This window comes from Melanerpes formicivorus, unplaced genomic scaffold (assembly GCF_026170545.1).
Source record: "Melanerpes formicivorus ecotype bairdi unplaced genomic scaffold, bMelFor1.0.p_v2 SCAF_36, whole genome shotgun sequence".
Lineage (NCBI taxonomy): Eukaryota > Metazoa > Chordata > Aves > Piciformes > Picidae > Melanerpes > Melanerpes formicivorus.
Window position 1 is genome coordinate 1,194,126 of NW_027142388.1, and position 25,621 is coordinate 1,219,746.

General features: G+C 47.0%; 2 protein-coding genes across 13 annotated transcripts in view; one reads left to right on the forward strand and one right to left on the reverse strand.

The window, feature by feature from the left end:
• The window catches only part of LOC137450554 (serotransferrin-2-like), a 31,310-nt gene extending 15,688 nt beyond the window's left edge, over positions 1–15,622 (forward strand). For 5 of the 7 annotated variants that reach the window (XM_068157228.1, XM_068157229.1, XM_068157227.1 and 2 more), the window contains 2 exons: positions 355–541; positions 3,342–4,732. In XM_068157228.1, the coding sequence (XP_068013329.1) occupies positions 355–541; positions 3,342–3,391 (237 nt within the window). In that variant the 3' untranslated portion in view covers positions 3,392–4,732. Of the gene's footprint in view, positions 1–354; positions 542–3,341; positions 4,733–13,773; positions 13,953–15,545 lie in introns of those variants that run through there. The other 2 variants (XR_010989598.1, XM_068157233.1) reach the window with 2 other exon arrangements.
• Positions 5,548–25,593, reverse strand: PRR14L (proline rich 14 like). Of its 6 annotated transcripts, none has more exons than XM_068157212.1 (9): positions 25,440–25,593; positions 23,810–24,107; positions 22,104–22,185; positions 15,599–21,011; positions 12,249–12,317; positions 11,162–11,330; positions 10,773–10,879; positions 9,736–9,807; positions 5,548–9,055 (listed from the first exon to the last, which is right to left on the reverse strand). In XM_068157212.1, exons 2-9 carry the CDS (start codon positions 24,062–24,064, stop codon positions 8,779–8,781), a joined length of 6,444 nt encoding a protein of 2,147 aa, XP_068013313.1. In that variant the 5' UTR covers positions 24,065–24,107; positions 25,440–25,593; the 3' UTR covers positions 5,548–8,778. The 6 variants fall into 6 exon arrangements, with proteins under 6 accessions (XP_068013313.1, XP_068013312.1, XP_068013314.1 ...); XM_068157211.1 differs by having other exon boundaries at positions 23,600–24,107; XM_068157213.1 differs by lacking the exon at positions 23,810–24,107 and having other exon boundaries at positions 25,440–25,592.
• Positions 25,594–25,621: the final 28 nt, after the last annotated feature.

Sequence of the window (25,621 nt, forward strand, 5' to 3'; positions counted from 1 at the left end):
AGGGAGGTGGTTGAGGCTCCTTCCCTGGAGATATGCAAGGTTAGGCTCGATGAGGCCCTGGGCAACGTGATCTAGTTGGGGATGTCCCTGCTGACTGCAGGGAGGTCAGACTGGGTGAGCTTTGGAGGTCCCTTCCGGCCTGGACCATTCTATGACTCTATGGTTTTGGCACCAGCTGCCAGTCTGCAGTGGGCATGCTTCTGCTGAGAAAAGCCCCTGCAAAACTGCATCTTTTTGTGCAAGTAAGGACAGAGCTATGTGTGAGTAGAACTTTTTTCTGCTAAAGCTGAGGGTCACCAGATTAACTTTGGTCTTTATGATCTGAGCTGTGGAACTTCTTTCTTTTTTGCTTAGGAATCTCTGAGAAGCAAACTGGATGCTGGATTCCATCTCTTTCGGTCCTGGAAGTATGGTGAAAGTGATCTGCTTTTCAAAGATGCTACTCAGTACCTTGTCCCTGCAAGTCACATGAGCTATCAGGACATTCTTGGAGAGTCTTTCTTTCAGCTGGCAGAATCAGTGTTCAATTGCACAGCTGCAGGTACTCTCATGTCCTTAATTCTGAGTTAATATAAAGCAGGAACTGTGCTTTTGTTTGGAGTGAATGGGGAAGCATGCTCCTGGTGGGTTGAAACTACCCCCCTAACTAAGTTGAGAGAATTACCTCCCAAAATAAAAATTGCCAGACTAGCTCAGTTTGGGGTGGGAGCAAATGAAGCTCTATTTACAAGCAAACTGAAATCTAGAAATAGGCAATGCAAAATACACAAGACATGTACAATATAGATATATGTACAATTAATGAACAACACAGAAACTCCTCAGACTCCCTGGATCCCTCCAGGGGGACTGTTCACATCCTCCCCCCACTTTCTCCACCACTTCCTGTTACCTTACACCGTAGTCAAAACAGAGATACCCCTGGCAAGGCCACGAGAAGAGAGGGAGAGAAGTTGCAAGCAGAAGCGACAGAAGAAGAAAAGAGAAAGAGCTGTTTATGTCTCTGCTCTATCACAGTATCACAGTATGACTAAGGTTGGAAGAGACCTCGAGGATCATCGAGTCCAACCTATCAACACAGACCCCATGACTAGACCATGGCACCAAGTGCCACGTCCAATCTCCACTTGAACCCCTCCAGGGATGGTGACTGCACCACCTCCCTGGGCAGCACATTCCAGTGACTAACGACTCGCTCAGTGAAGAACTTCCTCCTCCTCGAGCCTAAACTTCCCCTGGTGCAGCTTCAAACTCTGTCCCCTTGTTCTGGTGCTGGTTGCCTGGGAGAAGAGACCAACCCCTTCCTGGCTACAACTACCCTTCAGGTAGTTGTAGACAGCAATGAGGTCACCCCTGAGCCTCCTCTTCTCCAGGCTAAACAACCCCAGCTCCCTCAGCCTCTCCTCATAGGGCTGTGCTCAAGGCCTCTCCCCAGCCTTGTTGCCCTTCTCTGGACACGTTCAAGTGTTTTGATGTCCTTCTTAAACTCAGAACTGGACCAGAACTGGACACAGGACTGAAGGTGCAGCTTAACCAATGCAGAGTACAGGGGCACAATGACTTCCCTGCTCCTGCTGGCCACACTATTCTTGATGCAGGCCAGGATGCCATTGGCCTTCTTGGCCCCCTGGGCACACTGCTGGCTCATGTTCAGGCAGCTGTCAATCAGCACCCCCAGGTCCCTCTCTGGCAGCTCTCCAGCCACTCTGACCCCAGCCTGTAGCTCTGCATGGGGTTGCCGTGGCCAAAGTGCAGCACTCAGCACTTGGACTTGTTGAATGCCATCCCATTGGACTCTGCCCATCTGTCCAGCCTGTCGAGGTCCCTCTGCAGAGCCTTTCTACCCTCTAACTGACTAACATCTGCTCCTAACTTGGTGTCATCTGCAAACTTGCTGATGACTGACTCGACCCCCTCATCCAGATCATCAATGAAGATGTTAAAGAGGAAACATCCCATTAGCAATCCAATTGATTATATAGACTTCATCATTATTTTTCTTTTATATCCAATGGTAATTTATTTAACTTTCAGTCCTGGCAGTCAGGACCTAGGCTAAAGTTCCTCCTTCAAACTGTAACAATGCTCCATATAATCCTCTTAGCGACAGCTTTCCAAGGAGCACCGTGGTTGGAGCTCCTGCAGAGCCTACCCAAAAGCACTGAAACTGGAGCCGTGCAGGGACAGGCTAACCAACACATTTTGGAGCAAATGTGAGGTTATTGAAGCAGGAATGGTTTGCTCCCACTCTGAAAGCTTTCCCTTCAATTCCAAAGATAATTTCTGGTAAAAAGGTAACATGATGTTCATTTGGCTGTGCCAAACATGGGAAAAATAGAACTAATTTTATACTTAATTCTTGAATTAAACTCCAAAGAAGTTAAACATTTCCATTTTAAAAAGAGCACAGTGCAGAACTCAAGATCCAACCCTTGGCAGGGATGGCTTTTTCTCTCTGGTAAGAAATGCTAGAATGGGAGGAAATGGCCTCCAATTACTGTGTCCAGTTCTGGGCCCCTCAGTTTAGGAAAGATTTTGTGTTGCTGGAAGGTGTCCTGAGAAGGGCAACAAAGCTGGGGAGGGGTCTGGAGCACAGCCCTGTGAGGAGAGGCTGAGGGAGCTGGGGTTGCTTAGCCTGGAGGAGGCTCAGGGGAGACCTTCTTGCTCTCTACAACTCCCTGAAGGGAGGTTGTAGCCAGGTGGGGGTTGGTCTCTTCTGCCAGGCAACCAGCACCAGAACAAGAGGACACAGTCTCAAGCTGCGCCAGGGGAAGTTTAAGCTGGATGTTAGGAAGAAGTTCTTCCCAACAAGAGAGATTGGCCATTGGGATGTGCTGCCCAGGGAGATGGTGGAGTCACCATCACTGGAGGTGTTTAGGAAGAGCTTGGAGGAGGCAGTTGGTGCCATGGTTTAGTTGATCAGATGGTGTTGGATGATAGGTTGGACTTGATGATCTCAAAGGTCTCTTCCAACCTGGTTAATTCTATTCTATTCTATTCTATTCTATTCTATTCTATTCTATTCTATTCTATTCTATTCTATTCTACTCTACTCATTCTTTTCAATACACTGAAAGCTGTGGGAAGGATGCATGTAGCTAGCATGAAAACTGAAACTTTCTATGAGCTAGGGTCCATCTGTTGTAGAATCTGAAAGTCTGTGTTGAAGTCAATGAAGATCACACAGTAAGTTAGGCTTCTGTGAGTGTAAGCTGTTAAAAACCTGAGATTCAAAAGGGAATTTTATCTCCATTCTGCCATTTTAGTGACCAGTAGCTGAAGGCTTTATTTTTAAAGCTAGTAGCATTTTTTGAAGTGTACCATTTCTCCCTGGTTTGTAGGCATCTTAGACTTCTGCAGCCAGAACATCTGTGCATCCTCCTTGAACTGACAGCTGGCAGAGAGGCTTTGCATGACACACAGAGCGACATCGGTGTCGAAAACAAGGAAACCTGCAAGGCCAAACTGCCCAAAGCAATGAGCAAGGGAACAGCCATCTCTATAAATGTATGCTGAATACTCTCTTGGTTTTTTTGTTTTGTTGGTTTGGGGGTTAAGAGCAGATTTTATGCTTATAATGTAATGACACTCACATCTCACCCCTTGCTTGTTTGGAACATGGCACCATGTGGAAGACACAGGCCAGCCTGCATAAGCCACAGCACAGAAGTAGGATCAGCAGCGCTGTACAACTGTGGAGAAAGCAGCAGCTCTGTGGAAATAGCAGGGCCAGTACCAGGACTAAATTACAGACTGTCATGAGTGGCACAGGTTAGTTGGCAGCACTTTGCCTTGCTTGTCTTATGAACTGTTTCCATGCAGAAAAATCAGCTGATATTTGGGTAGTGTCAGCATTATCCTCCTCTGTCCATGAATTTGGCTGCAGCTAGAGAGCCCTTGTTGAATACACAGATGTGCTCTAGGTTGTGTAATTGCCACCAGAATCAAGTCAGCTTTCCTGCTTTGAACTGGGAAGAATGGATTTGCTTTTTTAACCAAGAGCTGATACTAGTACTACATTAAGTTGTGGATGAAAATGTTTTGTAATACATTAAGTTGTGGATGAAAATGTTTTGATTTAAAGCATCTAACAGCCAGCAGAAGAGGCTGCTTGCAGCCTTAAGGACAGCAGTGGATACAATCCCTCTCAGAACCTCCAGCCATTACTTTATAGTGCTTTGACAATGCTTCTGTGAAGTGTCCAAATATGCTTTATCAATTAAACAGCGCTGGGTTTACAAGCAGAAGCTGCCTGAACATGCTCTGAAGCCTTTTGAACAGAATGTGTTATGTATTCGTTTTGCCTGTCAGGGGATCGAGCTGTCAAGTGGCTGGCTCCTCAGGGGCAGGGTTCATTTCAGCTTGCAGGTATTCTCACCTTCATGCACCCTCAATCAGGCAAGGTTAAGAGTTTTAACTAAAAAAACAATTAAAACAACCCCTTTCCAGTCCTTGCTAAGTCTACTGCAGTTGTATCAACCTCAGCTAGCCCTAAATGAGATGGAAATGGTGAAGCCAGGCCAGCTGCAAGAGGTAAAGTCCATGTAACCTGCCATCTAAAAAAGACAAACACTGCCCCCACAAACCAACACCCACAAAACCAACATGAAACCCCTCCACCAAAACCCAGAGCAGCAAGGCAGCTGCACTCAGCTGTTAACAGTGCTAAGACTGCCTGATTGTAATTAATTTGTTTGACAGCCAGCTCGCCTTTCCTGTTGCTTCACTTAGAGTTGTCTCTCTCTGCTCCCCCTTTTCACTTCTTGATAAAATAAAGCTTTGCAGTCTGAGCAGCAGCAAGGGCTCCAGAGCCAGTGCACCTGAGCTGAGACTGCCCTGTCTCCTTTGCCCCCTTGTTGGGGGCTCATCATAGAGGGGATGAAACTCAACTGCTGGTGGGAAGAAAGGGGAGAGGTGAACAAGCAAGTCCCAGAAGGAGAAGAGAGCCCTGAGGAAGCTGAGGGATACCAGGGTGCTTCCCGATGTCTCTGAGGTGCCCCCTTCCTCTTTGCTGGAGCTCAGGTGCCACCTGTGGGACTCGTGTAACACTGCCGGCTTAGTTCTGCCCAGAGCAGCATGCAGCCGAACAAGTGGGCAAGCTGGGCAATACCCAAGCTCTTAGGGGTGTTTTCTGGCATAGACACCACAGCTGCTTAAACAGCCTTTCTGCTCTTCCTGTGCTTCAGCTTTGCTTCAAAAGCATCAGGCTGATGCTCGCACAGGCTGGAGCTCAGGAAGCAGGGTCTGGCTCACCTCTGAACCTAGCAGGAACTGCCTGGCTCCTGCTCCTTGACCACCTTAAGAGATGGCTGCTAGGGGTAGTAGCTAGGGTCATGCCTAGGAGCCCCCAGGTCTGTTTCTGGACCCCTTACAGTATGGCTGTGGGTGAATGAACACTGGAATTGCTGCTCCCTGCCCCACCAACTGCCTACCCAGTAACTTAACCCTGTTACTCCCCTTGGAGATGTAACCTCTCCCCCCTCCAGGCAAGACAGAGCCATTGTGCATATTTACTGAGCCAAGCCTAAAGAAGGCCTTAAAACCCAGAAAAGTTCTCAGAAAAAAAAATTTATTTCCATAAATTAAAAACACACACAAAAGAAACAGTAAAATTTGAGATTCACACAATATTGAAGAGAAACAAAATGCCAAGAGCATGATGGGAGCTAATGGCATGAGTGTACAGATTCTCAATGAGCTATTTGTTAACTTGTTAGCATCATACAGACCTTGAAGCCACAGTTACTGTCCATAATCCTAGAAAAGCACCTGGAACATAATACAGCAAAGGCTCACCTCAAATCAAACAGAGTAAGAGGAGCACTGCTTGCAGAAGTTCAGCCCCAGCAGGCAGCAGCATTCAGGCCTATGCAGGCACGAGGCCAGCCAGACAAACGCTGTTACATACATTAAGCAGCCTTGGCCGCTCCAGCATGGTGAAACTAAGAAGCTGTTGTTTGCTTGCAAAGTGATCTTTCACCTCTTAGTCAGCAAAGAGTTGCCTGGCTCCACAATACTTCCTATTACAAGACAGTACATGGCTACAGCTTTGCAATGCTGTGAGCAATATGTGCAGTGTCTTGCCATGATCACAGGAAAAAATCCTCTCTGGAGTGAGTTCAATTTATGGATGGGCAAGTGTACACATCCTTCAGCTAAGGCTGACCCCAAAGATGCATCCTTCCTTGTCTTTCAGTGCTCTGGGACAGGAGCAGCTCAGAGTGGCCAAGCCTTAGCTTTTGCTAGTGTGCAAGCAGCAGCCACAAGGAGTGAGGCTGTTCCACGAGTGCTGTAAAGAGCAAAACAGATGGGAAAAGAGTGTACAATGTGACTGGAGAGGGGCAGGAGCAGCTTTGTCTCAATTACATCTCTCCCATCATACAAATACTAAACCAAAACAGAATAATGCTGTATACCTGGGTTTCCACAAGCTAAGGTTTGGGACAAGCTAGGCAACTGCATTAGCATTTTGTAATTCCACTAAGTTTTCTTTGCTTTGCACTGCTGACCCTGTTAAAAAGAAAGCTAAAAAATGTTATTTCAAAGCAATCAAACAAGACAGAGCAAGGAAGCAGACAAAAAGAAACCCCACCAACAGAAAAAACCCCAACAAATAAACACAAACCCAAACCCACAGCCCAAAAGAAAAAAACCAACACATTCCATGTTTTGAAGCACATCAGAGGTCTGAACTTTGCCTGGACCCCAGCTTCCTCCCTCCCCCACCTGTATCTATGTGTCCACAAGAGCCCCAGTAAGGTTACAGCTTGGTTGTGTCACAGCACTAGAAGCCTCCCATATTAACAGAAGATGAATGGATGCTGTGTGACAACCCCATTCGACAGCAGAAAGCCATAAAAATATATCTCTCACTCTTGCTACAGCTTCCAAACAGCCAGTAACCCAGCACAGGGGAAGTCTGAAACAGTTTTTAAAAGGCAGCAGACCTTTAGAGTTCTCTTTCTATAAAAATAGAGGATCAGTTAAAATCTCCTACAGCAGCCCCCACAGGTGAACCAGACCTTGCTGCCGAGTTTGTCAATATGCTCAAACTTTGCCTACCTTATTTTACCCTCAAAACCCAAACACCACTACTCTAAATGTGTACCCCTGCCTTTTCTTCAGTGTTCCTGATTCAAGATAATCAGCCTCCAAGACAAGAGTGTAAACTTCTAGGGATCCCAGTACACAAGCTGGGAGCAAGCCAAGCCCAGCTTACATTTCCTTCAAGACTCAGGCACACAGTGTCATAGTTCTCTCCCATTCCTCTGCTTTCATAGCTCTGAAACTCAACAGATTGATTGTTGCTTTTTGGTTTTCTGTTTGGTCAGCAGCAGAAGTGGCAGAGCAACAGAAGATACTGAAAGTATTTTCAGCCCTGCTTTTATTGGGACTTACTAGAAATACCCCCCCGCTAGGTATGGTCTCAGTTTCAAAGGAAACTGAAACTGTATCACATGGGCAGGTAAATAAGAAAGTGCAAGTTTTAAGTGAGAAGTGAAGGAAAGAGCAGATTACTTCAATTTGAGCATCCCAGCTTGGCCTGAATAACTTCCATAGGCACTAAAGGACAGGAATGACTTGAGCTTCAGCTAGCATTCATTTGGAATTATGCTTCAAGTACATTAAACAGAAGTTACCCCAGGATGGAGCTGTCTTCCCTCAAAAGCTGCAGCTGAGAGATTGCCCAGTGCTGCACAATGGAAAACAACCTTGCATAATGGAAAAAAAGAGAAATATTTCCATGTGCTAGGAAGCTCTCTGCACAGCCCCAGCTACTGTGTGCAGCACTGCTGTACAGAGAATAGCCACTTCTCAGTGAAGATGGGAAAAACATTTTCTTCTTGACATTAAAATCAAGTTGATACTGTCAATTGAACTAAAATAACTTGGAAAGATTTTGTTGCTGGTCCCTCTGTGCAGCAGCTCAGCTCAGTTAAATAAAAACCTCTGCTTGCATATCCTGCAGCTTAAATATCCTCATGGGCTAATTACCTTTGCCTCTCTAGAGAGGAGGCTGGCATCAGCCAAATGGGTAAAAACTCTACACCTTGGGAAAACTTGGTACTGGGCACCATGTTTTTCTTAAAATATGACCTTTTTTTTGAGCTCAGTCATGTTAAAAGGTGTCCTCACGCAGCAAACAAGGAAGGTATACAAAGTGCAAGTGTTTTAAAGTCTAGTTATGTGGGGCTTCTGCTGCCTGAAGCCAGGAAGGGCACAGAAGCTCCAGAGGAACCTTCTAAGTAAAGAGCAGGAAGAAGCAATTGAAAGCAAACCCAGACAGCCACTTTAATTGTTAAAAAAAGTTAGTGGTATATCAAGAATGTGCTTGCTGGAGTTTCTCCTTACCAAACACCACCTCCTTTCTGCCAGGTCGTTCCAGACAGCCGTTACAGTACCACAGCAGACTTGAGCGTGCAAAGGATCCGAAGTACAGAGGTGTAGGGACTGATGCTGCACTGCTTCCTCCTTGACACACCCACTCCACCCCCTAGAGCTGTTTAGCCCTTATCAAACATTGGCTGTCATTTCCAGGCTGGGGAAGGTCGATTGTACGTGGCTGTATTCCACTCCAACAGGGACCTAGAAGAATCCCTCCAATTGCATTTAAAAACTAGGATAGAATAGCACCTTAAAAAGGGCCACAGCCAGAGCCGGATCGTGGGGTGTCAGGCCAGGGTGGCAGAGTGGTGCCAGAGGAAGTCAGCAGATTTCCCCCAGCAGGACTGAAACACTAAAGGAGCTAAATGGACCATTTTCAGCTAAACAGTTCCCTCAGATGCCAGAGGCCTGCTCCTGCTCAGCCTCCTTTGCAAAAAAGGCTTCCAGGTCCATTAGCTTCTGACTCAGAAGAGCATCTAGCTCTGCGCTCTGCAGCGCGGCTCTCTTTGCCCGGGTGCAGCTGCCCATGGCTTTGATTTTGCCTCGTGTCCTCCTCTTCCGGGGAAGAGTAAAGTCCTGGAACTCCAGAATCCGCTTTCTCTTCTGCTGGCTGACAGAGATGAAGTGTCCATTCTTCTCCTTGGGCTCCTCAAAGATGGTTTCCAAGCTCCTGGTGAAAGCAAAGGACAGAACTCATGAACAGTCATGAAGTGGATGACCACCTCACCAGGAGAGGGGTTCTGGGGAGTCTCCCAGCCCAAGGAAACACACTTCTAACTTGGACATTTTTACAGTGCCCCCCAGCCTCTTGTAATGCAAACTCATCTGCAGCTTTCACCTCCTACAACCGCACATTACTGCTAGCTACACTATTTGTAACCAGTGCAGAATCTCTTTTTGTCTGTAATTCAGTTCAAAAGCACAATTACAGAGTCTTGATTTTACAGAAGAAATAGATTGGAACATTAAAATGTAGCAGTCCTGACAATCATGGTCTGCTTGATGGCAGGCAGTGATTCTCAGTGCTAGAAAGAACATTTAGCTGCCTTTGAATTTTGAACAAGTCCGTCCTGCACCGGGATGGAGGCTGGAACGGATCAGCAGATAAAAGAAACTACAACATTGCTACAAACTTAGAGTGAAACAGCTGCAAAGCCTTAGTCCCTGTTCTCTTACACTCCTCCATACCCAGACAGCAAAAGGGATTATTGTGCAATTGGCTCTCTCTCCCACTTCAAACTACAGCAATTTTGAAACAACTTATCTCCTTCTTAGCCTGCAGATCCCTTTAATCTTCTCTCTCTGCCCAAACCATGTACATTTGTTTTCCCATGAAGAAGCAGAACCAACCTGGCTGGAGGAGGGGATTTATAGTTCTTGTTTGTGTAAATTTCTTCTAAACTAAATTCTTTCTTCTTAAGTCTGAAAAAAAGTAAAGAACAAATCAATCAAGAAAGAAGAGTATTAAAAACTGCCTCTCTTCACAACAAGCAGCTTTGCAAGAAACAAGTATGGTTTGCTTTCTGTGCCTAAACACTGATTATGTTTCAACTAACTGGGGAGAGGGAGGAATGAAAGATGAGGGAGGCTTAAGTACCTCATTTCACACAGTGTTTCGATGAGGTCTGGGTCAAGCCTTGCCATTTCTGCAGGGCTCAATGCTCCTTCTAGCAGCCTGTGATGTTTTAAGATAGTGATGCTCAAAAGAAGGAAGGGAAATCCCTTCCCAGGTCACTTTGTGAAAAGGCTTCCATTACAGTTTAGCAGATGAACGTTTCATCTGGAGACTGATTTTGAAGGTTATTGACACTTCCCTGGCAAGCTGATTTCTGAAGAAATACATTCTGTCAGAGCTGGAACTTCTGTCTTAGTGTCACCAAAACACCAGATGACTGACAGGACAAGCTTTATCCATAGCTGCCACTGTGGTCACCCACTGTACACAGAACTAATGTTTCCCTCAGATCATATTCCACAAACAAAGAAGTCCAACACAGTTTGCACCATCAGATCACTTTGTCTCACTCTGCCTTCTTTTCACTGCATGCTTAGCAAGATGGACTTTTTTCTTCTTTAGAAAACCATGCTATTGAGGCTTAGTTTGACACATTTTGCCTAAACCCCAGGCATCAGTTCCTATCCCACAGGCTTTATTTCTCCTTTCTCACTTGGAGAAAGCTATGTTCTACTTAAATCCTCAGTCTATCATAGGGCTGGCAGTGCTGTGTCAGTCTGCTCTTACCAAGGGAGCAACCCTCAGATGTAGCTCAGCTGGCACCATACAGAACAGTGATAAGAAAGAGAAGCAGTTGCTGAATAATGATACTGTCAGGCAGGAGATGTAAGCAACAGAAGCTCTGTGAGTCCACTCAAAAGATCCTGCTTACCTTTTTGGTTTGGGCAGTCCCATTGGAGTAAGGTTGGGGTCTGGCTTAGGAACAGTTTTCCTGATGCGGATCTGTGAGACTTTCTTTGGCCTCTTTTCTGGCTCAGTCTTACAAAATAATATAAAAACACCACCAGGTTAACATGAAGAAAACAATGACCACACTTGCCAGAAGGTGTCCCTTTTATGTTGAGCATGCATTAGTTTTAGAATGAACATTCCTCTCTGTTTTGCCACCTTCCTTCTGCTTGAATAAAAGCAAGCAGCAGCACAGATCAAGACCAGCAACCTGTTTTCTATCCTCCTCTTTAAGATTTACTACATCAGCCACAGCTTTGGAGAACTGTGGTGGGTTGAAGTGCCTGAGATAAATAAAATTTAAGAACTCACTTTTTTCAGTTCTGTGTCATCTTGGGATCCAAGACAGGCTGGGACGGACACATCAGCATCATTGAGGGCATGCACCTGGAGCTCGGATGCTGAAAGCCTAGCGGGGCACGGCAATGGTTCTGGAAGTGAGCAAGGCTTTGGTAACAGGAGAGGGAATGAGGCTTCCAGGCTGTAACAGAGAAAGAAGGGCACATATGGAGAATAAGCCCCAAGCTATGCTGCAAGTGCATTGCATGCTGCCAGCTGATGTTCCTGCATTGTAATACGGGCACTGCCAGCCATGAGTTCACAGCAACTGCCCAAGTGAGTCTACTCTTTCTCCAGTGCACAGATACAGCCAACAACTGCTGCAGCCTGCACTGATCCTGAAACAAACTGAGCTGCTAGTGCATCTACCATGCAGTTTCAAAACAACTCCTGTCCCTTTCATACAGCCAAACAGTTTTCTTTTCCATTTCAGGGAAAGAGTGGTCAGACATTGGAATGTGCTGCCCAGAGAGATGGTAGAGTCACCAGCAGCCCTGGAGGTGTTTAAAGGTCATTTGGATGCGGTGCTTGGGGATATGGTTAGGGGTGAACCTTGTAGAGTAGGGTCCTGGGTTGGACTTGGTGATCCTGAGGGTCTTTTCCAACCTGAATATTTCTGTGATTAGTAATTACTGATAGAAAGAGATTAATTCTCCTTCTCTGGCAGCAAATTCCTTGGACACCACTATTAATTATGCTTTTTGTTTACAGGTAAATTTAAAGCATAGCTTTTCTGTCTGCCATCCAACACTGTGCAAGGATGAAAGAAGCTTCAGTAGCTAAAGTCCAGCTTCTCAGACAGAAATAACACATCTGCAAGGGAGGAAACTAGCTTCTTTAGTGTCACACATCCATTGCATGCGAAAGGGCACCACAGGACTGAAAGTAACATGGTGTTTGCATTAACGCCTCTGCACACTTCTCCCCTAACATTTTAATCAGAGAACTAATCTTGGAGTGAAGTGCCAAATCTGAAAGCCAAACTGACATAAGCAAGGTGTTTCTGAGAGAGCTGATGATCCCACCACTCAGAATCAACATCAAAGTCCAGGAGCCTCACCGTATCTCATGACCTGCGGTCTGCAGCGCTTCCACGCTCTGTACAGGGAGGTGTGGTAACATGGCATAGCTGGTTCAAAAGAAGAATGAAAAATAACAACAAAAAAAAGACAGAAATTAGCTCCACACTATAAAAAAAGGATGAAGGAAAAATTGTCAGCATAAGCTGGACTGTAAGACAAAAAAATGCTCATATCAGAACGGGAATAGAAGAGTAGAACAACACAAGGGCAAGCCATGTCGCCCATTCAGCCCACAGCACTTCACTGACAGCTGACAGGAAAACCCTGCTCCCACTGAGAGGTGGTAGTGATGAGGAAAGTGCAGAAACAGGGAGACAGTAGTACCCTGAAAGGTGTAACTGTTTCTGTAAAAGTCTGCATTCCTCATTCAAAACCTCCAGTTTCTGGAAGTAACCAAACCCCTTGGCAGTGCACAGAGGCACCAGGAACAAGAGAAAGGAAGGATTTGTAGGAGGTGACCTGCCTGTTGTCTCTAACCCCCACAAGCTCACTTCAATCTTTCTTAATTGATTGGAAGAACATTCCATGAGGCTTGGTATTTACCACAGCTCTGTGGCATAACAGTCAGCACAGGAGCTCTAAGTCCTTTAATGTTCAGCACTATTTCGGTGCTCACACTATTAATAGCCCAGAGGAAAAAAATAATTTAAAACCCAAAGTTGGGCCAGGTTTTATGACATAAACCTGAAACCCTGCACTTGCTGTTCTTCCAGACTAACTAAATACATTTCAGTGCTCTGCAGTGAGGCTGCAATCAGACTGGAGTGCTAGGAAAGAAATGAAAACCGACCATGCTGGCAGCTCAGACAAGTCCAAACACAAGGAGGTCAGAAACATGCATGTCTTGTGTTTGGCAGTTCCTATCAGCACCTCCATCAACAGTGCATCAGACCCCTGGGTGCCAGATGCAGAGCTCCCTGTTTTCTGCAATAATGATACTAAAAAACTACATGGAGAGGGAAAAAAACCACCCCAAACACTGCAGAAATGTTTAATCCAAGTGAGCATTAATTAGCAAACAGCTTTCATTTCATGAATGCTTTATTACTGCCAGTGGAAGCGACAGAAGATTTTTAGGCAGGGCAACTACTGATTTTCCTTGGGACTAAAATCACTGAAAGAAGTTAAGTTTAACTTCCTCTTCCACAAGAAAATGGCCTGCAGAGAACTTGAAGCCAATTTTTATCTAGTCTGTTTTTAACTACCTTAATCCAAACAGGCAAAGATGGAGCTGAGGATGCTTTCATACTGCTCCAAACATACTGCTTGTGTGCTCGCATTTAGAGACCAAACACTTAATTCAGAGGAGCTGTAGGTTTGTTTTGAGTACACACAGATTTAAGAGAGATTTACTTAGTTATCCTTTTGTCTCTGTTCCTGTTAATACCTTTAAAGCAAATATTATTAGTTGAGGAGAGGAGGCTGCCAATCTACAGCAAAATGAGCTCTAAAATGGTGCTGTATTAGAAAATGTTAGGTTTTGACCTTTATGTTGTTTTACAGGCAAACTTGTTTTCCTTAACTGGAAGAGAATTTTATTTGCTGCACTTCTGGAAACTTCTGAAACCATTCTTTTCAACTCACTGCATGCTACAATAACTTCACCTGAAAGAAAATCTCAGTGAGGCAGAAGAATTAAGGCTGCCTCAGACACCCCTGTGAGGTATTTTAGAGAAAACAAGGTGAGTTTTAGACTGTTTTAACTCCGGGCTGTTTTTTCACTTGAAGTGATAAGGTTTGATTTGGCTTCTTTCCCTTTGGGATAAAGATCATTCATAGCAAAACATTTGGTTTTCAAATTGCCCTCATGTAAAGGAATTCAATCCTCTTACACTTTAGCTAACAGGATACACTGTAACAAGCTGCCCAAGAGTCTCTAGACTCACATACAGGAGAATACAGGAGAGCAGAAGTCAGCTCTGGGTAAGATGCCTCAACAACAGAAAAGTGTAGCTTCAGCTCAGACACAGAGGTTAGTTGTAAAACGTGTTTTACAGCTTCAGAGAAGGGCAGCAATGTCATATGTTTAAGTTGAGTGCTCTAGCTGTAATTTATTGGTACAAATACTCCCAGAGTGCTCATTGGAGCACTGGAAAATTCAGCCTGATCCTGACCCACATGGGAGTGCGAAATAACGCAGGTCCCCTAGAACGTGCTGCAAACTTCTCACTCTGCCATTAGTCAGAGTCGTTCTTCTCGTGCAGGCAGCTCCCAGCATGGACCAGCACTTACATAATCTTACTCACAGCTTTGGTGATGGAGTAGTACTTACATAAGCTTACTCACAGCGTTGGGAGACGTCAGAATTTCTATTAACAAGTGATAAACTGTGAGGTATGTTCTCCATCTGTACACAACAAAATGCAGTAGTAGCTACCTGGTAAGATTTTTGGTTATGTCAAGTTATGACATAGGATAAGCCAAATTCAACAGTTCTCCTGAGACTGCCACATTGAACAAAAGAATTAATCACATTTTTTACAGTGCTCAGCAGCCTGGAGACTGCCCAGGAATCTCAAGACTAGAAAATCAGTCACTGAGGCACAAAAGGCAAAAATCTTTGCTCAAGGGAATGTTAAAATCCTGCAACAGAGCTATGAACTACTTCTCTCATTCTGTTTGTCAGTAAAGAGATCTCAGATGTGGACAGCAGAGTTACATTAAACAGAGCAGATTTCAGTCCTCCTCCCACTCACAGCTAGTGACAGAGAAATTAATTTCCAACCTGAACTGCAGCTACACTTGTTTGTGCCAACAATACATGGGGCACAGGCTCCCAAAGGGCACAGCATACACAAAGAGGTTGCAATCAACACAGAATAGTCATGGAATACGACTGAAAATTTAACTGAATGTCACCCCCCACCACTTAGGATTCTTCCTGATCTGAAATTGAGCATTTTACAGTGGTTCCAAGTGGCACTTGTGGCTCAGACCTCTGAAAAAAACTTTCCTACCTCAGGAATCCAGTTGTTCTGCAGTCACTCTGAATAGACCTAAAGAAGGAGCTCACCTTTCTGCTTTATATATTCTGATGCATGGTGTGTATATTTTGCAAGGGAGAAGAAAATAGAGTTAGCCATTCTGCCAAAACAGGAGAGGGTTACAGAAGTGAATGCAAATAGATTTCAATTCAGCTAACAGACTGTTCCACGGGGTGAGGGGGGGAAAGAATCTTCCATGCTGAGCTGCTTCTGCAGCAGAATGTGGAGATCTGAAGTCCGGGGAAACTGACCCTGGAATGCAAGCTGTAACTCCCCTCTCCCTCCCAAAAGGCAGCAAGCGCCTGCCCGCTGCATCACCTCAGAAATAGGTGGATGGAGTTTACCTGTTGTCGATGCCCACACCTGGCTGCCACTTGCAGGGACTGGAATGGAGAGGATTGATTTCGGAGAGGCAGGCAGAGGGACCGTGTTGGCTCCACATGGAGAGAGCCCTGCCCAGTGAGTATGGCAATGAAGAGGTGAGGTCATCTGCCACAGAAGGTGGGTGCCTTGCCCCTTTCAGGCCCTGTGCGAACTGAGATATAGAGAGTCTCTGGATGGTAGGAATGTGACTGGTTAAATTTCTTCTTCTGGTCCAAATCCTGTAACATCCAGGGGAAGAAAGTGCTAACACTGTGTGAAGGCCAAGCATGGAGTAGCCTCCTCTTCTTCCAGCTACGGCATTTCTTCCACGGTCAGGATGAAGGGCAGGAGCCCCAGGGGTTGTTACAGAGTGAGAGGAATGCAGCTCAGCATTGAGACTGGAACCTTCCTCCAGAGCTGTTAGACCTGAACTGCTCTGAGACAGAAGAAGAGAGAAAGTCCACTCTGAAGGCGGTGATGCCATTTGCACTGGTCTGTGATGCAGAGAGTGCTGGGATGTGATCCCTGTGAGGTCTGGCACAGGACTGGAGTCCAGTTTTATGTGAAATGACACAGGGAAAGCCAGGGAATCCAAAGAGGAGGCTGGAGACTTGTGGCTCAAGTCTGAAAAGAGTATTTTGGTAGATTCTAGAGGATAAAGTGCCAATGGCTGGAAGCTGAACATCTTGGTGCACCAACTGTCAGCCCAGCGTGAGTGTAAGCTCCTGTTGATGCAGGAAAAGGCTTCCAATAGGTTCTTCGATCTCCGCTGGCTGCACCGCTCAGCCACTGGGAGAATTTCTGAAGGGTATGGCAGAGCTTCTAGGCCATGGGTGCCCTTGGCAGGTGCCAGCAATTTGCTGGCCATGGCAGACAGCCTGCTCAGCAGTGCTGGTTCTTTGGTACATTTCCTAAATTTCAAGCTGCTCAACAAACTGCACCTCCTGGCGCTCTGCCCGGGCACACGCACAAAGCTCAGGGCTGCTTCCACTTCCATCACCGCTGCTCTATGCGGCAAGTACAGGGACTTGAGAAGAGTTTTGTCCTGCTTAGGGAGGACTTCTGTGGGAACCTCAGAGAAAGATGAACTTTTCATTTGCTTGGGTTTTCTGACAGTTTTCAGCTGACATAATGTGGGAACCTTTTTGCATGTCCTTCCAGGCTGTATTTTCAATGGAAGAGGTCCTCTTATTGTATTTGTAGTTCTAAAGGCACCAGGGATTCCATCATACCCTAAATTAAGGTTCAGGTTTTCCATTTCTGAATCCTGAGTCTTCACAATCTGTGAACTAATAACATCTGTGGTAGTCTTTGGCCTTTTGACTTCTTGTAAAGTGCTACATGGTTTATTTTTACTGGTTCTGACAGCAAAAATCTCCTCTGAAGGACCTTCAAGCTTTCCATTTCTTGGTGTCACCAGCTCCTTCGAGGAGCTGCACAATAGCTCAGAACTGTGCAAGATGTGGGGCTGCAGTGTGAGTTTGGCTTTCTCTGGGCACCCTGACCTCTGCTGTGGCTGTGCCCTGTCTGGCAGATGTGCTTCCACCTTCCCACGCTGCTTCTTTCGTTGAAGTACCTGGCACTGCTCTGCTTGGTCAAGCCTCTTGGGGCCCAAAGGCTTCCGCTCCTTGCGAGCAGAATGAGTTGGTTTGGTGTCCTGGCCTCTTGCCCTGCCCTTGAGACGATCTTTGCTCCGTGCATGCAGTGTGTAAGGCACACAGACCTCAGTGCCACCCACACAGCTTGGGGGTGGCTCTTTGCAGCTGCCTGGTCGCATACTCACTCGTGGGGGAAGCGTGGGTGCAGGCCTGCACTGCAGCCCTGAGGCAGTCTCTGCATCAGGTGCACCTTCAGCGTGAGCACCCTGCACGGCTTCTGAAAGCAGGCTGGTACCTGCCAAGCCTGGGAGCTGTGTATCCTTGTTTCTTTCTTTGGAAAGATTATTTAGGTTAGATCTTGGGATTTCATCCAACACCTTTCCACAATTCTCAGTGCTGAGAGGGACTGTTTTGCTGCCAGACTCTTTTGAATCATCTAACAAGACTCCTAGACAATCTTCTCCGCTAGGAAAACAATTTATGGGCAACTTTCTTCTGGGGGCTACTTCTCTCCCCATCTTCTCTTCCACACATGTGCTCTTAACCTTCTCTCCACGGCGAGTTCCTTTCTTTGAGGTCACATCCCTGTCTTTTGGAGCTAACACTCTGTGCCTCTCTTTTCTTAGGCTTTCTTTGCTGTGTCCACAAACTCTTGAGCTTTTTGCACCATTCAGAAAGCAAACTGCCCTGTCACTCCCTGCAGATGGCATCTCAGCAGTGCTGGCTTTTCTCTTAACAGATGTGGCTACAGGAAGAGGTTTTGTCACTGAAGAATCTTCATTTAAGCCTCTGGCTGAAGCCGAACCACAGTTCTGTGTAAGTGTTTGCTCAGCTATCACACACAGCTTTTCTTTCTCAGACACAGAGGTTCCCCAGCTCACAGCTGGGGGCCTTCCTGAATCCACCTCAGCCCCAGTGAAAGATTCCTGGCTGTCACAGTTTCTGGGATGGGATGGATCAATACCCTGTTGAGCATCACTTTCTGTACTGGGCTCAAGTGTTAACTGCAGGCAAGAGTTATTTAAGGTAGGTTTTATTCTCAGACAGTTTTGGTTCTCTCTCTCTGAGAGCACTTGGCTGTTTTCTGGCTTACACAAGGGACTCTGCTGGGCTGATGAGCAGGGCAAAGATGGGGCACTCACTGTACTTCCCTGCTCCTTCCCCAGCTTCAGCTTTGGCAAAGGTGGCTGAGGTTTGTCTCCTGCCAGCGGCAGCTCTATCTGCTCTTTGAGATGCTGCTGTGAACAGTGTGGTTTGTCACCAGAGGCATTTCCTTCCAAAGCTCTTTTACCTTCTCTTTCACACTTGCTCTCCTGCTTTTTGATTGTCTTCTCTTCAGGTGAGTGACTGCCAAAGCCCCCACACTCCAAACAGTCCTGGGTTCTCACACCCTTTATAGAGTCCAGCTCCCCTGCCTTGCATTTCAGGGGTCCCTGCAAACTGTCTTCTCTTGCACATTTCTGACCCAAGAGAGGGAGGTCGTCTCTTTTTTTTAACAGTATCTCTTCACTTAGCCTGGAGCAAATGGATAGTTTGTGTCCTTCCACTGAAGTAGCCATGGTTTGTAAGCCAGTGGGTGGTTTATTTAAACTTTCTGAACGTTGCTTGCTGCCTAGAATCAGGTCACCAAAGTCCCTCCCAGGTGCAAGACAGGGATTTTGCACTGGACAGAGAGCCTGTCCTGTTTGGCTGGTGTGTGGTGTTTGAACACTCAAGCTGAGTGTGCCCCAGACTGCAGCAGTGCACTCAGGGGTGTTAGCTGGGAGGACTGGCACTTCTTCCTTCTCACCCATGGTCAGCTCTCTCTCCTTCAGGCCTACTGCAGAGCTGCAAAGCCCAAAATTATCACAAACAATTTCACTGCTGCCTGTTACTCTACCACGATCAAATCCTTTCACAGCCTCCATGCTCTTATTTGAAACCTCCCCTCTTACCAAGGCAGCAGGAGGCTTCTCTGCAGTATAAGCTGAGCAAGACCTGGGTTTTGCTGTGGAAGTGTCCTTTAGTCCATGTGGATGTGTACCTCTGCTGCTGCGTGCGTCTTCAGAAGGAAGAGATCCAAGTGGCCGAGGGAAGTGTGCTGCTGGAAAGGTGACTGCCCTCTTGCTGTGATATGCAGCTGAAGCCTCTCCTTCCAAATTACCATTTTCTTCAACGTTCTTATCAACCTCAGCATGAGAATAAGGACTGTTCTGGAAAACATCACCCAGACATGTGCTCCCTGATAAAACACAGGAAGCATTGGCAGCTACACACTGCTCTCTCATACTCCACTTATGACAGCTCCCCATGGCACTCTGTTCATTCTCTGGAGCAGTCACCACAGGCTCTGGATTCCCTGCTGAAGGCTTCATATTCTTTTGGGAAATTTTCTTTGACCTAGTGGGGTTATAAAAAGTCCTGGAACTTCCTGAAGACTGGAATTGGTCATTGTGAGGCACAACTTCAGGGACTTGTTCCCTTGTTGCTCCAGAAGCACAAACTGAGTCTTTTCCAGGTACATTATCCTGAGCCTTGTCCCTGCTTGAAAATTCACTAGCAGGACAGGGAGGACTCTCCTTACAATGAGGTTCTCTTGATTTTTGTGCCACAGGAGGTAGAGTTACATTTAGTGTGTAAATCAAATCAGCATCTTTGCCACTGGACGAACTGACATCACTAGTAGCTCCTGTAGCTTCAGCTGGACTGTCAGCCAACTGTCCTGATGTTATATTACTCTTGGATTCCTTTTGAAACAGTTGTGCTTCAGGTGAATTTTTTTCTGGCTTGTTACTAAAACTCAGACAGCTGTGGCTACTGGGAGGAGGAATTTCACTGGCAGCATCATACAAGCCTACATCTGTCTGCTCAGCTCCAGGGCAGGCAATGCTGCTCATTTCCATCAACAAGCTACTTGTTTTTACATCATCCCTGAAGAGATCACTGGCAGAGAATTGCCACTGATCCTTTTTCAATTTAGAATCTTCTGATGGGACCATTTTGAATTTTCCTTTTGAGGACTCCACAGGAGATGCAGCAGCAGAACTCAGAACTGGATCATTTTTAGCACTAGATAATCCTTTGCTCCTTACCACTGAGGTCTGCTCTACGGGTTTGGATGTGGAAGTTTGATTTTCTACAGGCCCAGTTCCATAATCATGGAGAGCCTGATTTTTGATGGGTTTGGGAAGATCCTTTTTGGAGGTTTCAGTGACAGTTCCATGGACTGCAGTACTTTGTTTTTCTAGTGGCATATTTCTATGGTCCAGATAACAGAAGCTTTTCAGAACTGAACAGGTAACTTCAGAAGATTCTGTGGAGAGTGTTCTACAGCTTTCTACTGATGACAACCTAAGAGGTTCACCAGAAGCACTGCTTTCTTCATCCTGCTGATAAGTCTGGCAATTAGCAAGTGGTGCACTAAATTCATTACCAGGATTTTGTCCACGTAACTTTTCTTCTCTAGTCTGCAAAGCAGGTACAACATCACCCCCAGCTCTCAGCGGCATGGCAGCACAGGCTCTCAGCCCTCTGTATTCACTCGTCTCTTGTGGATGCTCTGGGGTGGATTCAATGTCTGTGCCCTTCAAAGGCTCTAGGAAACCTAATGTGCTGGTTCCTGAAAGCCCAGCTCTGGCTGTGCCTGTGCCTGCCTCTGGGCATTCAGTGCTCTCGGGTGGAAGACCTTTACTCACTCTGTCCTTCCTGCATCCTGCTTTACTAACTATCCTAGTCCCATCAGCCTTCATACCTTGTACTTCTTCAGTGAGCTTTGGCAGAGTTTCAGCTGTCACCTGAATACTTGCTTGTTTTCCTCCTGTGTAAGAACAAAGAAGGCCAATCAGAAGCATGGACTACACTTACAAGGCATTCAGCTAAGTTCCTGTCAGTATTGCACACAGTAATGTGTGCAATGTTGGTTACCAAAACGATTCTGAAGGGAGAACTGACACTAGCAGTTCTGCTGCAAGCCTTTAGAAGACAAACCACCCCACCACAAAGCTAAGATGACAAATGCAATCCTTTTCCATACTGACATTCCCCAGGAGCTGCAGGCATCCAAAGACCTTTCTTTTTCAGACTCCTCTAATACCAAGCTGGGTGCAATGCAGATCCAACAGCTCAATGTATAGGAAGTCCTGGCCAACATCATCATGCTTATTTGTAATATCAAAGCTCAGAACACAGCTGTGCATTAGCAGCCATTTCTGCTGCTTCCTCCCTGAAGGCTTTTTGTCAGGAGATGATGCAGCTTTCATTTAGCCCAAGCAGAATAATGAAGGTGCTAAGTCACAAGGTGACAGTTCCTGTAGCACCTTGCTATTCAGAGTTCCCAGGAACACAGTTGCTCAGACTTTTGGAGATCTTTTTGTTATTTTCACTAAAGACCAAGACTAGCTGGTATTCCTCAGCTAAGTACAAGTTTGGTTATGAGAGCAGGGAGGTGAAAGAAAATCCTTAGTAGAGGCAGACAAAGTTTAGAGCTAGAAGGTCACAATGAAATGAAGAATTAGATTTGTTGTGCCTTTCCTTTGGATTCTGCACTTTTTGGTTTGTTGAGCCCTAGAAAATGACTGACTCCCACTTTTTCACATCCTTGCTATTGCTGCTCTCAGATAATCCAGCTTGGAAGCAGAAGGAAATGGAAAACATCTGCTGTGAATGCCACCTTCTGCTTTGGGGTGGCAGAAGGTAACTAAAACATGTCTTGTACATAAAAGATCTTCCGGCAGCTGCCAGGAAAAAGCAGAAGCTGAAGTTTCCCTATTGTTCTAGCTACACAGGGTAATAGTTTTCTGCTCTAAAGCAAGTCAAATCAGCTATTCCACCATCACTCAGCACCTTTAAATCAACAAAATGTAACCTGGGAGAGAAGCAGGGGTAGACAGGGGTACAACTAAACATGCACCTGTGCTCTTCGGAGAGCCCGCAGTCCCAGTGCCACACATTGTCCAAGACTTCACCTCATGCTGCTGCAAGTGAGGGTTCTCCTGAAACAACAGAAATAGCAGAGGGGATTGACCCATTTTCTGAAAGCATTAGCATGTTTCAGGGCCTGTCCCTGCTCAACCAGGTTGGTTTAGAATCAGAAACCCACCAAGGAAGCTCAGAAGGTATCAGCCCTTGCACAGAGGCAGCCTTGGGTTGCAAGTGGCTCACACAACTCTTGTCATTCCTTTCTGGTCCCATCAGTCACCATCGTCTCACCATTAAGCAACCACGCATGCAGAATAGATTTGTATTTAGCAGCAATCAAGGTTGGTGATGTAAGCAGCTATAATTCAAGTGTCCTAACATGCAGATTGTCACAAACATGAATCAGAAGAATAATCCAGCCCCGAGCCTACCTTGCATCCCCACACCACTGCGGCATGCCTCTGCTAGGACCTGTGCTTTCTCTGGTCTTTAGCAGATCTTGCCCTCAACAACCCCCCTTCACTTGGCTCAAAAAACCCACAGACCCAGCAGCAGATGACCTAGGTCTGCTTGTGAGAAACCCCAAACCAAACCATGACCCTGCAACCAAAGCACTTGCATTGGCAAACTGAGTGACTGGGGACCATTTCATTCACTTGATTTTCAAGCTTTCAAATAAATCAACCAGGATTGAAATCCAGAGTCAAAGCCACCCAGCCACGACTGTAAAGCATGCTCCTGGGCACCTCACCCAGCTGCCTCCTGGTTGGCATGTGTTCACTCACAAGACTTCTTATCTCCTCTCAGGCCTTTGGGGGCATGTGAAAATTATTCACAAACTTCACTGAAAGTCACCAAAAATCTCAATTCTTAAACAGACTTTTGTGACTATTCTTTGGCACAGCTTTCAGCAGCCTTTGCCTAGAAATAACAGTTTTATTATCAGTGTTAGCTAGAAAGGAGGGAAAAAGAAGCCCTGAGCAGGGCTTGTTTTGAAAGAAGCCTTGTTTTGAAAGAAGAGCCTAAATTAGAGTGATTTCCTAATTACAAAGCAGGATTCTAAAAACAAAGATGAAAACCTTAAACACCCCAGTGAAGCCCCCTTAGGCATTCTAATACTATTCCCCAACTGAAATAACTGTGACTTGGTGGTTGGTGCCTTAACTGGAGATGATGGTACTGGTACAGGGTGGTGTACCCACAGGCCATAGATATCGGGCAAGGAGCTTCTGAAGCCCTTTCTCCTGTGCTCTGCTCCATCCCTGCCTCACACCATGCCAACAACATTGAAGAGTTTGCTCTTCTAGAATCTGATGCCCTGCTGAAGCAGTCTGATTCCTCACTGGAACCACCATAAGCCAGCTAATGACAGAGATGCCAGAAGATACCAATAGTAAACAGTAAACCACTTGGACACAGTCCTCTGCCTAGTCACTCTAACCCCAAACTCCAAACACCACATGGGGATGGACTTTTGCATTTGCTTACTTGTTCTGACCCACTTTCCCCAGGAGTTAAGGCACAGCATTCAGCATGATAGTCCTCAGCAACTTGTGCCTCTTTGTCTTCTTTCTGGTATCCATCACTGCAACAGTCTAGTTTCCTAAAGTTTCTTTTTTTGTTTGTTTCATCCTTTTCAAGGTCTCCAGCCTTTAGCAATGCCTCAGTAAGGGATTCTGCTGGCCCATGAGAAATCACCTTGAGCAGATCACCCAAATCCTCTGTCTTCTGGCAAAAGTTTTCTGCTGCAGAAGTCCTGTGATGCTCAGCTGACAGACTGTCACTGTGTCCTAGCACAGGCATGGATACTCCAGACTTTGCATCTAATCCAACATTAGGCTCCGAAACAGCCATGAGTTCAGTGGAGATGCTCTCTGGCAGCCCAGTGCACAACTCCTCTATCACAGCACACACAGAAGAATCGAGGAGAGATTCCACCCCAGATAATAGCATCGGGGCAGCTGAAGATTGGTTGTCCTGAGCCTTGCAGTTTACTCTAAAAATAAAAGCAGTGTTAAATCAACACACACTGGGGTAATCTCTAGGTTAAAAGGAAAACCTTCATTCTCCAAGATTCAAGCACAGATGCTGGAGAAAGATACTTCCAAACACCTTCTCAAGAAAGGAGATGGAGAAACGTTTGAGCATCTGAGCAAACGCTTCATTATCAAGAGATGGGAGCACAAAGAGATATCCCCAAGGCTCTCTTCCATTCAAACACCTCCCCTGCAGGCACAACCTCATCTTCTGCAAAACTGGAAACGAGACCCTGGGATTTTCTTACATTTCTAATCTCTGGGGAAGAAAAAAAAAAGCAACCCCAACTAACAACTTTCCTCGGATATTTTCTGCCCCGAAGCACTCCTTCCTGTGACATCATCCATCACACGCGGTGCCTGGCAGCTCCTCTCACGTAAGCACCCGACAGGCTGTACGCGGGATGCGCGGTGCCAGCACTGCTCTGCCACACAGCCCTGCCACTGCTGTCAGGGCCCAGGCCAGCCCAGCTAAACACTAGTCCCCAGCTCCCACTTTGCAGCGAGAGCGCTTAGCAGCGCACACCACTCTGGAGAAGGCAGCGGTTGCAGCCGGTCTGATACAAGCGCTGTGGGGGTGACAGACCCACGACTTGCGAAGGCCACGATCCGGCCGCTCCCGAACCCGTGTGCACGCACAGGAACCATCGGTTACTCGGTTAACAAAAACACCGGACCACTAGTGGGGCGCTGGGCTCGCTGCTCCCCAAGCAAATAGCCTCTACCGAAACAGGCTACATCTGCGCCCGCCTTGGGGTACACACCGGGACGGCTGTCTTTGGGGAGCGATCCCCTTCCCGGCGGTACTCGCTAACCCCAGCCCCGATAAGGAGCTCCGGCTGAGGACAGGGCCGGCGCTGCTCCTTTGTCCGAAGAGCCGCTGCAGCGCGGACACTCATCCCCACACCCCCGGACCCTTCTGCATCTTCCGAAGTAGAAGTCCCCGCTCCGCTCCGCCCCCGGACGTCGGCGGCCCGACCGGAGGCGAGACCTGCTACGCCCGTCCCCGGAGTTCTGCACCCGCCCAGAAGTACCACACCGGAGATAGGCCGCTGCTTTCGCCAGTTATGCAGCAGCCGGTGCTCCCCCCGGTGCCGGTAGGAAGCGGGTTAGTCCCGCACAACCCCTGCCGCGCCCGGGCAGAGCAGGCCCCCTGGCAGCCCCTCGCCTCCGACACGCCTGGGCCATCGCCGCACGCTCCCGACCGGCGGCAGTGGGCGGAAGAGGCGGGCCCGCACCGCAGACCCCGCTCCGCCCGCAGCCCGAAGGCGGCCGCGCTCCGCTCCCGTTACCTTAGCGGCAGCGGCCGCCGGCCCTGCTCCTGCCCGCACCGTCGAGCCGCGCCGCCCGCCCCCTGCTCGATCGCATCACTTCCTCATCCGGGCCCGCCGCCCGCTCCTTCGCTTCGCACACCCGGCCCCGGCGATAGCTGCTGTGGCTCCGCCCCGCCAACGGCCGGCCCGTCCCTCCGCGG

Excerpts from the sequence above, each read along its gene's own strand:
- PRR14L (XM_068157211.1), bottom strand. The coding sequence starts at position 24,064 with ATGCTATTATCTGGGGTGGAATCTCTCCTCGATTCTTCTGTGTGTGCT. Across the intron at positions 12,318-15,598 it reads GGTGTGGGCATCGACAACAG|CTATGCCATGTTACCACACC; the intron begins GTAAACTCCATC and ends CTTTTGAACCAG. Across the intron at positions 9,056-9,735 it reads AAATCCCCTCCTCCAGCCAG|GAGCTTGGAAACCATCTTTG; the intron begins GTTGGTTCTGCT and ends TGCTTTCACCAG.